The 16,527-nt window shown below is 49.4% G+C and overlaps 1 protein-coding gene across 12 annotated transcripts in view; it reads left to right on the forward strand.

The window, feature by feature from the left end:
• Window positions 1-15,224, forward strand: part of PIP5K1A (phosphatidylinositol-4-phosphate 5-kinase type 1 alpha) — a 44,894-nt gene extending 29,670 nt beyond the window's left edge. For 3 of the 12 annotated variants that reach the window (XM_083477087.1, XM_083477080.1, XM_083477078.1), the window contains exons 9-16: window positions 977-1,060; window positions 2,628-2,676; window positions 3,356-3,440; window positions 4,784-4,921; window positions 5,700-5,829; window positions 7,729-7,797; window positions 11,314-11,398; window positions 12,405-15,224. In XM_083477087.1, coding sequence (XP_083333213.1) covers window positions 977-1,060; window positions 2,628-2,676; window positions 3,356-3,440; window positions 4,784-4,921; window positions 5,700-5,829; window positions 7,729-7,797; window positions 11,314-11,398; window positions 12,405-12,407 — 643 coding nt within the window. In that variant the 3' untranslated portion in view covers window positions 12,408-15,224. Of the gene's footprint in view, window positions 1-976; window positions 1,061-2,627; window positions 2,677-3,355; window positions 3,441-4,783; window positions 4,922-5,699; window positions 5,830-7,728; window positions 7,798-8,392; window positions 8,454-9,563; window positions 10,513-11,313; window positions 11,399-12,404 lie in introns of those variants that run through there. The other 9 variants (XM_083477081.1, XM_083477079.1, XM_083477083.1 and 6 more) reach the window with 5 other exon arrangements.
• Window positions 15,225-16,527: the final 1,303 nt, after the last annotated feature.

The raw sequence follows: 16,527 nt of genomic DNA on the forward strand, positions 1-16,527 counted from the left end.
AGTCTCTGGCCGCTTTGGAACGGGGGTGCCCAGCCAACCAGGCGAGAAGCAAGACCTGAGTCCCTTTGAGAAGAGCCTGGTTTTGTTGCCGGCACTGAATTATGCAGATGAAGGACATCTGCGTATTTATCTTTGTGCAACATTTCATGCTGATGGGAAAAGTGGGCTGTAGCTGTCCTAGAGAGCAGGTTGGAGCTCTAAATTTCATGGGGGCTTGTGGGGGTTGGCAGCACCTCAACAACTATCCTTTGAAATGGGGGCCCCAGAGAGTTCACCTGCCAGAGTCTTCACTTTTACTCCTGCATCTGTTATCTCCAAGGAAGCTATCTCCAGATCAGTTACGTTTCAGAAGCAGGTCTCTGAAGCTAAATTGCTCTGAATTCACAAGAGGTGCATGCATTCCTCATAAGATTTAGATGCTTGGACTGATAATTCTAACCTATAGGAGCCATGACCGGGGGGGGGGGCAGGCAGATGCTCGGGGGAGAGGTGCTAACCTCTGTCCTCTGTGTTGTCTTGTGAAGTCCAGGCCCTGGATCCCGTGAGCTGCTCCTTCCCCTCGGAGGCTCCTTAGATCAGCCGTTAAACCAGCCCAACTCAGTGCATTTCCAGCTGCTTTGGGGGTTTCCGGGAGTCGTTCATCTCAAATGACTGGAGGGAGCAGCAGGTTTGGGGAAGACCGTGTGACAGCTGAGCAGCAGTTACCTCGGCCTCAACCCTCACAAAGCCTTTTGTTCAAGAGCTTTCCAAATGCCTCTCCCCCAAACTGTTGACCTGGCTGTTCTCACGCTGCGAGCCAGTCCTTTCCCCGCTTTCTGTGTGGGCATTTGGCCAAGGGGCAAGCCAGGCCTGACTGTTGCCAATGGGCTCTGCGTGGGGCTGAACCACAGGGGTGGGAGCAGTGGGTGGAAATGCCTTTTGGCTGGGCGGGGGCACCTTCTGAGACTGGACTCTTTTTTCTTTTTCTCTTGCCCAGAATGGGAGGGATCCCAGCCCGGAACGCCAAGGGAGAGAGGCTGCTTCTCTACGTGGGGATCATCGACGTGCTGCAATCTTACAGGTGAGGAGTCTCCAACTTTGCATCGTGATGGCTTTGCTCGGCTTCCGCAGTTGCAGGCTTCTGAATACCAGTTGCTGGAAACCCCAGGAAGTGATTGTTGTGCTCGAATACTCCTTGTGGGTTTCCCACAGGCATCTGGTCAGCCAGTGTGAGAACAGGATGCTGGACTAGATGGGCCATTGGCCTGATCCTGCAGGTCTCTTCTTATGTTCCTACCGCTTCGTCCAGCCATTGCCAACCTGGGGCCCTCCAGAGGTTGCTGGACCACAATTCCCATCATCCCTGACAAGCACAGATGGCAAAAGCTGGAGGCCAGATGCAGCCCTCTGGGCTTCTCTGCCCAGCCCTTAGGACTCGCCCACCAAAGGAACTCTTCCCCTTGAGAACTGTGGTCGTGCCTCTTTCTTGGCTGGATGGGGAGAGGTGCCTTTGTGTGTGTGTAAAGGTTTTTGGCATCTGCATAGCTGGAATGTACAAAGACCGGCCCATTGCCCCTCCTGCTCTGACCTCTGGCCCCATCCACCACTAGCATGTGTGCCCTCAGCCCCCAAAGTCTTGCCACACAGAAGAAAACAGCCCTTGGGTTGACAAATAGTTCCCCACCTCTGATGTGGCTAACCTCTGGCTCTCCAGGTGTGGCTAGACTCCCAATTCCCACCTAGAAGTTAGAGGACCCCTCTGAAAGGGACAGGACTTGGCCCTTCCCTAAGGGCTGAGCTTTTCTGCTTTGGGATTTTATCTCAAGTCCAAGGAAAACTGCTGCCTTGCATTCCCCTAGATACAAAACTTACTGTGGCTGTGAGGAGATGCAGAGGCAATCAGTTCAGCAGGCCAAAGCATAACAGTTAAAGCTGTCAGAGGGGAACCCAAAGAGGTGCAGGGCTGCCTTCGCCGCCTAGGAAATGGCGACGGGCAAGCGATGAATCTCCTGCTCGCTGGAAGTAATTAAGACTGACGAAGCAGGCTGAGCGGGCAAGCCCTCGCAAATTAGGCTGCAGATCGGGTTGAGTTGTTGTGCCGAGGGAAGCGTACAGGAAGTGATAACATGGGCTGGGAGTCAGGCGAGAGGAAAGGGAGCAGGCGGTGGCTTGCTCTGGCCAGGAATTTACTCAGCGTATTGCACGGTTAGCAAAGTGTTTCTGTGGCGTCAAGGCAACAAACCACTCGGTGGTGAGTTGCAGCCAGTTAAACTTCAGAGTGAGGGATGTGTGCATGTGTTTGCAGAAAAAAACCCACAAAAGTAGAAATCAGCCTGCTTTGTGTTCAAGATTCGAGGCCAACCAGACATGTTTAGAATCAGCCATTTTATTTATTAAGAATTGGGGGATCCAGGAGCAGACAAGATAATCCTCCTGGCGAGGCCTAGAGCATCCCTCTGGAAGGAAGTTGAATTTGGGAGGCTTGGATTACAGGCAAGGTGGATGGCAGGCCAGTGGACAAAACATGGGGTTAGGAAGAGTGGAAGGTTGCTTTGTCTCCTCCTCTTCTCCCCTCCCTCCAAGAAATGCACTGATTTTAAAATCTGCGAAGCTAACTTGTCCCCACCTTTCAAAATCTTCCTTACCAGGTTCATCAAGAAGTTGGAGCACTCGTGGAAAGCCCTTGTTCATGATGGGGTGAGCAGCCAAAACCCACTGCTTCTTGTTGTTCTGTCTTGTCTGGGAAGTGCTGGGTGGTGACATTGTTTGCTTTTCCTCTGAAGAGGGAGGAAGGGGAGGGTGTAAAGGAGAGAGAGAGAACCCTATTCCCTTCCCCCCGCTTTTGTATGTCATTTTGGGCTGTCATTTCTTTGGGGGGGATGGGGGGAGACCAGAGCCTGCAGATGCAAGGATCCAGTCATTTTGTGGCGTTTTTTATTTGTTAGTGGCCTTGAGTTTCTTCCTAGAGCTAGATGGTGTAATAGTTTGTTGTTGTTTTCAGTAAATAGAATGAAGCTTTTGGGGTGAACGCTCCTTAATGCTTTTGGGGTGGTTTCTCTAGAGAAGCCCACCTGACACCAAACTTCTTTTTGGGCACCAGTTTTTGATTTCTTTTCTGGCGTACAATGGGCCATTTTGATAAGAATTATCAGTTTCTGGTCAATTTTTTTCTGGCCATGTATTGTGTAGATGTCAGCTTTTGAGGTGGCTTTCTTGTAGCATGTGGGCAAATTGTTGCTGGTTTTATTCCGATTTAAATTTTGTTGCCTTGGTTGTTTGTTTGTTTTTGTTTTCTTTAAAGTCCCTCACACCTGCTTTCATCCTTGTTTACTTGATGTGACTCTTTGCCGTTTGGCTCTTCATTGCTGTTTTGCAGGACACAGTTTCAGTTCACCGGCCCAGTTTTTACGCAGAAAGGTTCCAGCGGTTCATGTGCAACGTTGTCTTCAAGAAAATCCCTTGTAAGTTACTTAGGTTCACTGGTCATAAACGTACCCTGTTCTGGGTGGGTAGAGCTCTAGCAGGCTTTTCTGGGGCCCCTCTGAAAATAGTGTGACAATTCTGCTGCATCAGTGCCTTGGAAGGATTCCCAGCAGACCCAAAATAAACCCTGCCATACATGATGGTACATGATCTAAGCAGTTCTTAGCCCAGGCCATGGGACATTTGCCTCTCCAGATGTTTGCAGGACTCCTATCATCATTCCTATCATTATTATTATTATTATTATTATTATTATTATTATCATTATTATTATTATATTTACTTTCTGCCCTTCCTCCCAAAGGAGCCCAGGGAGACAAACATCAAAAAGTTAGAGCAGTACAAATTAAAAAGAATTGCAGAGTTAAGACAATAAGAAACCCTTGGAGCTTCTAAAAAACCTTGACAAGCAATAGCCATGCTGGCTGATGGGAGTCCAACAGTGCCCAGAAGGCCGCAGGTGGTCAAGAAGCCATTGAAACCTCTCGGTTTGGCTTTTTGGTTGGGATGTTTAGGGAGAGAGGCTGAAGCTCAGTCACAGTGCCAGGCTTTGCCTGTCGATGGCCCCTGGGTTGACTGTCCAGCCTATCTGGTTAAAGCTGCCGGGCTTGAGGAGACCTCCGGAAGCTGCTGCCTGTTTGAGCGTGTGACCCTGGCGACGATGAACCAGTGGCCTGACTTTGGAACAAGGCAGCTCCCGCAGCCCCGGCTTCAGAGCCAGTGAGCTGATGGATCAGGCCCCGTGTCTTGAAGTGAAGGTTATCTATAACACCTTATCTGTTTCATTTATTTGTTGCATTCTATGCCACCTTTTTTTCTCTAAGGAGCTCAAAGTGGCACTCGTGGTTTTCCCCTTCCTCACTTAGTCTCCACAACAGCCCTTTGAGAGGACTGAGAGGCAGTGACTGGCTCCAAGGTCACATGCAGGCAGCTTCCTGGCCTGAGTGGGGATTTGTACCGGGGTCTCCCCCGTATCCTAGTTCAGCACTCTGCCCACTACAAAAACGGGTCTTGCTCAGCAAACCCCCAAAGAAAGCATCCCTTCAAGACCTTGGGAAACCGCTAAACCACAGTATGTTGGGCATTTCCGTCCCATTTCCGGCCCCCCACCCACCCCCCAGTGGTCCTAACTTGGTTATTGTTGAGTCGCAGCTACTTCAAAAGCTTTCTATTTCAAGTGATTTGCGTATCCTTCCACCCCACCCCACCCCATATATTTTGTGTGCGTTAGGCCTTGTGCCTTGCTTAATAGGCAAGACAAAGGCTGCCAATAAGGCTGCATCTGGTATACACGTCTGTGGTTTCTCTTTCCCTTTCCAAGTTAAATCTTCCCCTTCGAAAAAGAGCCGGTCTGGTGCAGGACCTCCCCGGCGGCCAGGCCAGGGTGGCGCCCCATCCCAGGCGCAAGGGCTGTGCGAGGCAAAAGCGCAGTTCACGATGGAGGCGGAAGTCGAGCAAGGTTGGTGGCTCCCCAGAGGTTGGGGGGGGGATGGGGAGGAGGAGGAGGCATGTCATGACCAAGGCCTTCCTGCCTGTCCCAGCCTGACAAGCCGTGGTGACACCCAGAGTTGTCTTCATCAGTTGCTCGGCTGCAGCATTCCATGCTTCAAGCGGGGAGGTTTCATGCTCCCTGCATAAAAACCCTCCACAGAGACAGGGGAAAGACTTCTTGGGGGACCGGACTCTTCTGTTCAAATGCTTTCATGCCCCTTCCGTGCGTAATGGCTCGGCCCAGTGGTGGATTTAGCCAGGGGTGGGGCCTCTGTTTGTCTCTCTGAGCATGATGCTGTTCAAACTAGTCTGGGATGGAGTGGGGTAGGGCAGAGACCCAGAGGAAGTGGGGAGAGCGTTTTGTTCCAGCTTCAGTCCCCAATGGCATCTCCAGGCCGGGCTGAGAGAGAGAGCCAATGAGCTCTGGAGAGCAGCTGCTGCCAATCAGTGTAGACACCACTGAGCAAGCAGGCCCAAAGCTCTGACTTGGTACAAAGCAGCTTCCTATGGTACTAGCTGAAGCGAAGCAGGGATCTGTTGAGGAAGCCTCTCCCATCTACAGCACGGAACAACGCCAAGGGTTCCCCCGGCTGGGAGTGGGTGAGCAGGCAAGGGGAGAAATCCTGGCAGGTTCCAGGCTAAGACATGAAAGGAAGGACGGGGAGGATGAAGATGCCAAATTACAAATTAAGATTACTCAAATTACAGCTTTAGAGCTTGACCACCCCTTTCCCCCTCTTCCTCAGGTTCCCAGCTGGGCCGCCCTGACCTTCTCCCCCACACTCCCCTTGCAGAGGAAATAAACAGCGACTCAGCTGCCACAACCTTATCCACCTCCTCCTTGGGGAGCAGAAGCCACGATTCACCCGCCAACAGGTAAGGCTGGGCCCGGCTGTTGGCTTCTTGTTGACTCGCAGGTTTTCCATGTGTGTTTATGTGTAGAAGCCAGTCTGCCATAAGACTGTTCATAGTGAGGCTGGGCTTATTTTATTACAAAATTAACTCTCGCATCCTGCGATCTAGGGCTGAGGATCCGCAGGCAGTGGTCATGGCAGCCCAGATTTGCAGCTGGCTTTCCCTGATGGGAAGTGGGTGCCTTGGGAAAGGGACTGAGGTGTGCTGCACCAATCCTTTGATCCCTCCCCTCTCCTGTAATAGAGCAAATTTATTTGACTGTGGTTTGCATTCTTCTCCCCGCTTCTTTTTGCCTTCAAAGCTGGCAGCTGGTGGGCCAGCTGGCATCCCTCAAGGAGTGCGCTTGGGGTCTGCCTGCTCTCACTGACCTTTAGTCTACTATAAGTCGAAGTTCAACAGGGAGATGAGGGCACAGACACCAGGCTGCAGCCGAGGTTCAGAGGCAGGAAGCTATGGAATTTCAGGGGTGTGTAGGGGGCTCTAATAATATTAATTATTATTATTATTATACCCCACCCATTTGGCTGAGTTCCCCAGTTTCCCCACTCTGGGTGGCTCCCAGTTGAGTGTTAAAAACATCCTGTTTGTGAGCTTTTCAGGGAAGGCATCTGCTTGGGACAGGAAACCAGAGCAGACAGACTTTTGCTCTGATTCCGTTGGTCTGTTCTTAGAGCTCCCCAAGGGCTTTTCGGGGGGTGTTACTAGAAGCTGTAGGATCAGGACTTCACTTCTGCCTCGCAACCTCTGCTGGCTTAGGAAGAAAAATCCAAGCAGGCTGCAAGCCACATTAGATGCCCCAGTCTCCAGGCAGAACACCAATGTAGATTGGCTGTTTTGTCACAAAGATCTTTGGCAATATCTTCATTATCTCAAGATTTGCCTTTGCGGGGCAAGAGGGTTTTGGCATGCGACTTCAAAACTGCTCCTGTGTTTAGCCCAGCCCACCCTGCTAAGCTTAGTCTTCAGCTGCCCGACCAGCGGTATTGCCATTTACGACTAACTTTTTTTTTAAAAAAAACCCAACAACCCCGTTTTAATTGCAACAGGCTCTTTGCCAAAAGCAGTTTTGCTCGGGGGCCTTGTGACCTGAGTCAGCCCCTGCATTTGGGAATCTCCCCTTTTAAAATATAAATTTGCATGGCATGAAGAGACAGGGATGAGGGAAATCACAGCTTCAGGTGGGGAGCTGTCAGGTTTTGTGAGGGCACTTAATTGAAGTCACTCATCAGTTGTGGTTAAAAAGACTGTCTTGTCTTGCTTCTCCCCGCTTTTGCACCTTACTGGATGAAATGCAATTGCGCTTTCTTGACACAAATATACCAAGCTAGCTTGATTTCTCTCTCTTTTCATGTAATGTTCCTTCCCTTCTCTGTTTCTTTATCACCAACCCAGCCTTACCCCCATCCCCCCCCCTTAAATTCTCTCTCCTGTATGTAACAAGAAGATGAGAAGAGGGGATTTAAGGAAATAAAAAAGGGGGTGATGCTGGGTTGGGGGTTAGTTAGCAGCTCCACCTGCTGGTGGTTTTTTTCCAAGGGTGGGGGGAAATCCCTCCTGGACTAATGATTAAAATTTTATTGGCATCTCTTGCTGAATCAGCAGCTTGGAAATTGGATTGTGAATTGCAGGGGTGGGATTCTTCTCCAGGATAAAGGAGAAAAAAAAGAGGAAGAATATATATGAACTTTTGTTTTCTTGGTTCAGCCGTGCCAGCTGTTTTTTGTTTTTGTTTTTGTTCCTTTTCAAAAATGTACTGTGCAGAGCAGCTCAGATTCTTAGATCCTCACCACTGAGTTCATTGCCACTGAGAGTCAGGCATTCTCTCCATCTCTTTCTCTCTCTTTTTATTTCTCTGTTTAGGTCCATAGGAGTGGAAGTTCACAAATCAGGTACCTCAAAGGATCCGACTCCGGAGACCTCCTTCCCTAGGTGAGGGGTGGGGGGCCAAGCCCTGAAGCGTGGTTTAGTAGCTGTCTCTTTTTGACCTTTGAACTTGAGGAGGGGCTTTTCTGCTGTCCTGATTGGATGGTGTTTGGATTATTCTTAACGTTGTCCTGAAATGCCTCTTTGCTGTGACTGTACATGGCAGGGGCAGAGCAGGAATCCATGCCTTGTCTGCTCCCTGCCCTCCCCATCACCCGTAACCATCCTGCAAAGGTTCCTCTTGATTGCGGCCCAGCCTACCCACACTTGGGATGGAGAGCACCCCACAATGTGGACCGAAAAGATTCCCAGAGGCATCTGGCTAACTATTATGGGAAAGAAGGATACTGGATTTGAGATCGGCCATTGGTCTGATCCAGCAAAGCTGCTATTCCCGCCTCCCTGCCCACTCAGTCAGCCATACAGACTTCTAGCCCTCCTTTAGCTGCCCCAGAAAGCAGACTCTAAAGGCTGGGTCTGGCTGCTGTTCAGATGGTTTCCCTGGGTTTCTTACAGCTTGGTGTCCAGCTGTGTTTTCAGTCTCGCCCACATAGAATGATGCACTTAACCCTTCCCCCTTCCCCTTTTAATCTTTGCCTAGGTTACAGGCAGAGCTATGCAGACATGTGTTCTAGCAAGACCATGTTCAGCCTCAGCAGTAGGTGAGATGAGACATACACAGACCAGCCGGTGGGGCATTTTTGTTCTATTTATTCACAAGTTCGAAAACTATTCCAAAAGGAAAAGAAAATTGCTTATAGATTAAGGGAGGTGGAGACTGCCTTACTTTGTCTTTACACAAACCAGGAAGCCCTTAGGGAGGTGCATCTGAATCCGGTTTTTAGCACCCCCTTCTCTGTAGGGCTCGGAACAGATTGTGGGATTAAAGAAATAAATAAGACATGATAAGCTCCTGTCAGCCAACTTCTTTTATTTTGGTGGATTTCCGCCCTGCCCTTCAAATAGACCCCCAGGACACCTTAAGAAAACAACAGCCACAATCAAAACATACAAATGATACGTTTTGAGAGAGGTGTGTGGAGACTGCACAGAAATGAAAAGGCAGGATCAAAACCACCTGGGGGAAACCAAGGCAGCTTATCCTGTCCTCAAAACAGCATCAAGGGGAGCCTCCCTGGGGATTGTGTTCGGGAGTTTGGGTGCCGCAGCTTCAAAGGCAGGGAAACAACAGTTCGCCTGGCCGCCTCCCTGCCTTGCGCTGGCCCCTCAGGGTTCTTCCAGAACACATTCTTCCTTCGCCTCTTTCTCATCCACTTTTAGACGACCCCCACTGCCCCATTTTTTAGGAGCTTCTCCCAGCCCCTGTGAAGATTGGGTGTGGGGAGAGAGAGAAATTGGAGCTAGGGATTTGTGCCACCTTGTGAAAAGGCCAGTTTGTGTTTTGCACATGCGTGGGTTGAAAGACCGGGAGTAGGCTTAAAAAGCCGGCAAAACAATTGTGTTTTAAAGCAGTCGTCTTCCTTAAGAAGCCTTCATTTCACTTTGTCCCTTGCTACACAAATACCCCCCTATTCTGCCATCTGCCTTTTCGGCTGTCGCAGCACATAGCGTGTTTTCTCAGCTGAAACAGGCTATATAGAAATGCAGCACATTTTAAAGAGGCTCCCATCACTTGCCATTTTATTTTTATTTTTAAAAGAGAGGTTTCCTTCACCTGGAAGATCTTGGGGGAAGGGAAGGAGTTGGGGGGGTGTCACTGGTCTCAGTCGTCTCAGGAATGATGAAAGGTCTGTCTCTTGATCTCCACATAGGTCACAGGAAAACAGCTTATCTTCAGAGGTAGCTAGTTCAACGTTCTCCCAAGTAGGTGAAAAACTCACCCTGTCAGACAAGGAAGCCATCGATGTGCGGTGTCCCAATAATACCCAGGAATGGGAAGAACCTCTGGCCCTCCAGATGTTTCCGGACTACAACTCCCATCATCATCCCTGAATGTTGGCCGTGCTGGTTGATGGGAGTTGGGAGTTCCAGCAATCTCTGCAGGGCCACAGATGATGGTCATCCCCATCCCTTAAGGCACAGCCCCCCCCCCCAGCGTGGAATTGCATGTTGGGCTTATTGCAAGTTGGAAACGGCCATGGGTTTGGTTCCCGCCCCCTCTTCCGCGGGGTGTTGAGCTACATTAAGCAAGGTCTAATTCCCACTCAGCCAGTAATTCTGCACTCAAGACTTTTGCACAGTTTTAATTCTCCTGCATGTAGAAAGCTAGTTCATCAGGGAGAAGGGGAGGCTTCCTGCTTGCAGCCATTCTTATTTTTTATAGAAGAGCCCCAGATCCCATTAAACTGCCACCTGCAGCTGGAAGCGACTGCAGCCAAGACACAGACTTTCTCCCTCTAGTGAGATCAGCTTCTGTCTGCAGCTGAACTCTCTTGTGGTTCAGGTTGGGGCAGAGAGATGGTCTGGAGAAGTTAACTGGATTCAAAAGAAGTGAGATCAGAGAAAGAGCAGCAGGAACCTGGGAAGGGCTAAGCAAGCGGCTATATAGAAATAAGACCCCACCTTTCATCCCCGTGTGCTTCACGAGTTACTCTTGTTGCCAGCAATAAATTTTTTGACTTCTCAAACGCCCCCCCCCCCCCACCCTCCATGGAAATGATGAATGGGAAGGTCAAACTTTCTCAAGCTTTGGTTTTTACCAGTTGGTTTGGCTGAGATTTTTTTCCTGCGTGTTGTGGATTAAACTATAGGACTCACTTTTTCCCCTCCAAAAATGAAGGGGAAATGTGTGTGCGTCCTATGGGGCGAATGCAGGCTTTCGCTGAAGCCTGGAGAGCGAGAGGGGTCAGTGCGCACCGACCCCTCTCGCTCTCCAGGCTTCAGGAAGCCACCCGCAAGCCTAGGGAGCCCGCGGGAGTTCCCGCCGGGCTCCCCAGGCTTGCGGATAGCAGCCTGAATCCCAAAGCCTGGGGCGTGCTGAGCAGCCTGTTCTGGGGGCTAGGGTCGGGGGAAGCTCGGGCTTCCCCTGCCCCAGCCCCGCGCCTGGGGGAAAAATAATTTTCCCCCTTTATTCCCCCCCCAAAAAAAACTAGGTGCACCCTATAGTGCAAAAAATATGGTAATCAGCAAGGAGCTGATATTTCCCCTTCCTGCAGTGGAGACAAAGGAAAGACTCATCAGCCCTGAGACCCCTCTGGGAACCAACGGGAAGCTCCTTGCATCTTGATGGTCTCCTCCTCTGTGACTCTCACATGCTGCTAAAGAGCTTCCTTTGGGGGCATCTGGTTGGCTTCTGTGAGAACAGGAAGCTGGACAAGATGAACCCCCTTTGGCGTGATACAGCTGTGGGGTTCTTTGGGGGAGGGGCCCTTACTACCGACCAGCTGGCCACTTATGGGAAGGGATTCCTTTGTAGCAAACACCTGCCCACGAAAGCTGGTACCATAAACGAACACCAGTCCTGTTTTTGAGCAGCCTTTGCAGTGTAACCTGGGGAGGCCACACGTCATAATCGTAGCGCCCCTTTTTAAAGCCTCTTATTTTCCCCCTCTCTCCCCTCAGCATTTCTCCAGGACTCTCCGCACCAGGACGTCCCTCTGAGCTGACGGAGCAATTTGAAGACTTGCCAGAGACGGAGATCAGCTTTGTAAGTTGTCTTTTTTTTTACAGGAAGGACGGGTCGCCAGCTTGGTGGCCTCCTGGCAACTGCATTGGACTCTTGGAACTCGCTGTTAGACCTAGCAACGCACCGGCAAACCTCAGGCGGCCGCTTGTCGACTTCGCCTATGCTTATTTGTTTAATAAATTTTACACACCACTTCATTGTAAAAAGAAGAATTCCAAAGCAGTTTGCAAAGAGAATAAAACAATAGAATTGCTGTCGTACCTCAACTCCCGAACACCTTGGGAGATGAACGTTCCGGCTCCCGAACAATCGAAAACCGGAAGTGAGTATTCTGGTTTTTGAACGTTCTTTTGGAAGCCGAACATCTGACGAGGCTTCTGCAGCTTCTGATTGGCTACAGGAGCTTCCTGCAGCCAATCAGAAGCCGCGCTTTGGAAGCCAAACGTTTCGGAATTTGAATGGACTTCCGGAACGGATTCTGTTCGACTTCAGAGGTACGACCATATCCATAAAAACAACTATTAAAATGTTCAAAAGATAAACATCAGCTAAAAAAACATTAAAACACACATCCACATTCTGCATCTATGTCTAGGAAGGCTTGTCTAAACAAAAATGTTGTCTAAACCACAAAGAGTACAGAGAAGGTGCTGCTGTCAATAGGCAGTGAGTTCCAGAGTTGCGCTGCTGCTTGCAGCTGCCCTGTTAAGGCAGCTCCCACTTCCAGGGTAGCATGAGAAAAGTTCTGGTTTTGGCCACAGTAGTTAAATAAAACCCCACAAGATCAGAACCGAACTGGATTCAGGGTTTGCACTCTCTGATCCCCCTCATCCAGAACTGGTACTACTTTCCACTTTTTAAAAAATCCTCATTTCTTCCCAAGGATATTTCAGTTTGCCTCCTTCCAAAAATGGCATATCCTTTTCTCCTGCAATGCATCACTCACCACAGAAATCTCCTCCTAAGCTGCAGGCACGACCTTCCTGAAACCTGCCTAACGCCCTTTTCTTTCTTTCTTTTTTTGCAGTGAAATACCATGGGGTGGATTCCTTCTTTAGACGTGAGTGGAAGACTTTCCTCCACGCTCTCTGCGTTGTCTGTGGAGCACTGAACCTCCAGCCCTTCCCAGGCCTGCTGATACCTAGAACTTTTAACTGATCTGAACAGACAAAACGGGGCGCTCAGCCCCTCACACACCTGTGGCAAAGTAGTGTTATCCGCCAACTTTCCTGAAGCCTGCCGGGTCTCTCATGGGGGACCCCGAGTTTCCTCTGGCGCAGGCGGAAGAGCGTTCCCTGAGCCACAGGCGTTTTCCAGGCTGTGTCTCAAGAAGGGACAGGTACCCTTCTAGGTGGTCCCAAATGCCTGGGCAGAGAACGTCTCGATGCTGCGAGGGGCTTCTCTCTGTGCTCCCCATCCTCCCCGGGAGCAGAAGGTCGGGGGGAATCAGGGTGTCTGTTGGTCTTGGAACGCTTTGCAAAAGGATGAACGTTGACGTTTTATTTTTAACTTGTATTTAAAACTCCCCCCCTTTCAAACTGCCGTATTGGGGTGTTGGTTCTTTAGGTTTTGTTTTTTGTTTTTTAACGTATGTCGTTTTTAGGTCAAGAAACCTTTTGACACACCAAGAACAGCCTTTTCTCCAAGGGAGAAACTATCCTCTTGGTGGGGGCGAAGGGGGTGTGTGTCACACATCCAAGGACGTCTTGCTCATTTTTAAATCTTTATTTTTATTTTAGCATAAGCGATAGCACCTCGCCCCCTTTTAAACTCTACTGTAAGCACGTCTGCTCAGAAGCAAGGACGGTTTTTAAGCCTTCAGCATTTTACTACCGGACCAAACTTAATCCCCCCTGGCCTTTGTGAGGGAGGAAGACACCTCCCTTTCTCAGTATTAAGTCCTTTAAGGGACTCCAGACTTATAAACCTCCTTTTTTTAAAAAAGAAAAATTTGAAATGCCCTGGTTTCTGGTTTTGTTTCTTTTTAATTATACGTATATATACACACATATATATCTGTGCTCAGATCTTAGCACCGAGGCTTTCCAGCTCCTTTCGCTTTATAAAAACAGCCAACTTCCTCTTTTGTACGTAGTGAAAGTTTCCTACAACGTTCCTAGTTGCGATGCCCTTTGACTCTGAAGAAAGCAACTAGGTCTTTAAACTAGGGAGAGAGAGAGAGCGGGGAAGAAGGTAGCATAAAACCTTAGTGAAATAATCACTAAACTCTCCATACAGGAGCCCCTTCGGCAGTTTGGAACTTGCGTCATGCCAATAACTTTTGGGTTGTTTTTTTATATATATATATAAAAGTAATATTCTACATTTACGGTCAAGCTGAAATCATGACAGCCCTTTCCTCCCTAGAGAATTCCACCAAGAGAATTTATATTTCTCCTAAATGTATTTTTTTATATCCCCCTTGCTGTCAGTAATCACAGTAAGAAGCTTAGAGGCTTATGAAGACAGGCCGGTTTTATTCTGTTTAAAATGTTGATGTATAGTGGAAGTTCCCTCTGTTCCACTGGAACCTAAACTTGAAGCAAAACGCTTTCTTTTTTCTGTAAGGAACAGGGAATGCCCCACAAGTTCACATACCCCCCCCCCCTTTTCAGTGCCTGCTGTGGGTGTAGCCAAATTTTGACTACCCATGGTTCGCTTTTCACAGGTGGGCTGCACCTTAGAGGACAACCAGGGTTAGCCATTATACTCTGCCCAGGCTTGACAAGTGTACCTTGTTTAACCCTGAATAGGGGAGGAAGGAAGGACGAACGGAGCGCTCCTGATCTCTTAAATACGGAGAAGAGATCAGCAAGTCTGACAACATGTCGGGAATAATTGGTTGATTCTATTTTTTAAACAAAAAAAGTAGGGGGGGGGGCAGGGACAAATCCTATTTTGCATTCATAATGCAGAAAAGTAGTTAAATTCATGCAGTTTTTCTAGCCATACAGAACTCCAGGTGACAACACAGCTCTGTGTTTGGAGGAATTACTTCCTTGCCTTACCCTGCCCTCTCCACAATTCTCTTTAAGAGTTCTATTTTAAGTAAATGTCTATATTAGACACCCTTTGACTCTTCGGAAACATCCCCAGAATCGTCTATTTTTGTCCCGCGAGGAGGAAAAGAACACAAGCTTTTTTTGTTGTTTGGTTTTTTTTCCATGATGTTAATATTTATGAAGTTGTATTTAAGTGTATTCTTCCACCCCCACCAAATACCCCCCCCCCCAATTTCCATGGGGGGAAATCAGCTCTTCGAGCTGAAGGCGAGAGGATTGGGGTTCTTTCTATAGTTTTACGATTTAATGACTTTGCTTTGACTGGGTTTTAAGGAAGCAGCAAGCACAAGTTCTGGCGTTTCTAAAAAATTGGGGGGGCAGGAAGACAACCCTCGCCTTGGACCCATTTTAAAAAGCTCCAAGTCAACCTCAAGAAGTGAGTGGGACTGTTTTCTCATTCAGCGCCTGGACTGACTGCCATTACCTCCCGTCACCGGAGGCGGGACAACTGAGGACTAGCCGCTCAGCGCAGCCACATCCATGACTTGTTTCTGGCGCAGAGAGAGAGAGAGAATGAATGAACACACGGTTGGGTTCTGGACCTGCCCAGACATCCTTGTAGCCGCCCATCTCGATGTGCCGTGCCGTGGATTTTTGTCACTTCGCCTCTCGTGACTCGGAGGCATATCATTGCCTGTTCAAATGGATGTTGAAACCCCCTTCCCTTCTCTCTCAAAAGACACCACCACCCCACGCCTGTTTTATCAGCTTCATCTGTCGGACACGATGGGGCGTAACATGCCGTGTGCTACTCGGTCCAATAAAGCCGTCTTTATTTCTTTTAAGAGCGTCCGCCTGTGCAACCGCATTTGTGCATTGCTGTGATTTGGATTTCTTTTACATTACGCTTGCCTGCTCCCTGAGGTCGTCTCTTTACTCACGGGTAGGGTGTCCCCGCTGCTGAAAGGCACTGATGGAGCTCTTACCCCACCCGGGATTGGATCTCTTCCCTTGCTCCGGGGGCAGAGACCCAGGAGGTTTTCTTGCAGGATAAACCTGGTCTCAGCAGAAACACAGGTGGCCTTGGAGCCTGAAAGCCAACCTACCTTGCAAGGTTCTTGTAAAATGTAAAAGGAGGTGAGGATTGGAGACCTGTGCCTGCTGCTCTGAACTCCATGGAGGGAGAAGGAAGAGTGGAATAGGAATTTAGTCCTTTACATTCCCTCCATGTCACTATTCGAATTTTTCCCAAGCCACACCGTTCTTGGGTCCTCCTTTGAACCCCTAAGTAGCCTGCATGCTTCGAGAACTCTGTTTATGTCTCTTGCTTGTGGGTAGAGGATAGATTGGGGCGTGGTTCAAAACTAGGTAAAGGTAAAGGGACCCCTGACCATTAGGTCCAGTTGTGACGGACTCTGGGGTTGCGGCGCTCAGCTCTCTTTATTGACTGAGGGAGCCGGCGTACAGCTTCCGGGTCATGTGGCCAGCATGACTAAGCCGCTTCTGGTGAACCAGAGCAGCGCACGGAAATGCCGTTTACCTTCCCGCTGGAGCAGTACCTATTTATCTACTTGCACTTTGATGTGCTTTCGAACTGCTGCTAGGTTGGCAGGAGCAGGGACCGAGCAACGGGAGCTCACCCCGTCGCGGGGATTCGAACCACCGACCTTCTGATCGGCAAGTCTTAGGCTCTGTGGTTTAGACCACAGCACCACCCGCGTCCTGGTTCAAAACTAGCCTACTATAAAATTTGCATTAGTGGCTCTGCCCACTTTTGCCTCTGGCCCTCAGGAGGTTACTTAGAAGGCAATGCGGCCCTCAAGCTGAAAGCATCCCCCACCCCTGCTCTAAGACTACATCAGACGGTTGCTGGGTCCCTGAGGCTGTTTTCTCCAACTCAAGTCCCATCAGCTGATGTCCCTCATGATGTCATTTGATGGGCAGGAGGGCGCAGTTAAATCCCGCCTTGACTCTGGAATGTACCCATACTTCCACTTTGGCTAAGTCATGGTGATGTCAGGTGATTGACAGGTCGGTGGCCCTGCCGCCCCAGCCACCAGATCTGGCCCATAAGGAAGATGGATCTGAACCATAGAGCCAAAAAGATTTTCCAACCTTGGCCTATAAGGGTAGCAGAGGCATTTTTTC

Source organism: Podarcis liolepis (assembly GCF_965112155.1).
Source record: "Podarcis liolepis genome assembly, chromosome: 15".
NCBI lineage: Eukaryota > Metazoa > Chordata > Lepidosauria > Squamata > Lacertidae > Podarcis > Podarcis liolepis.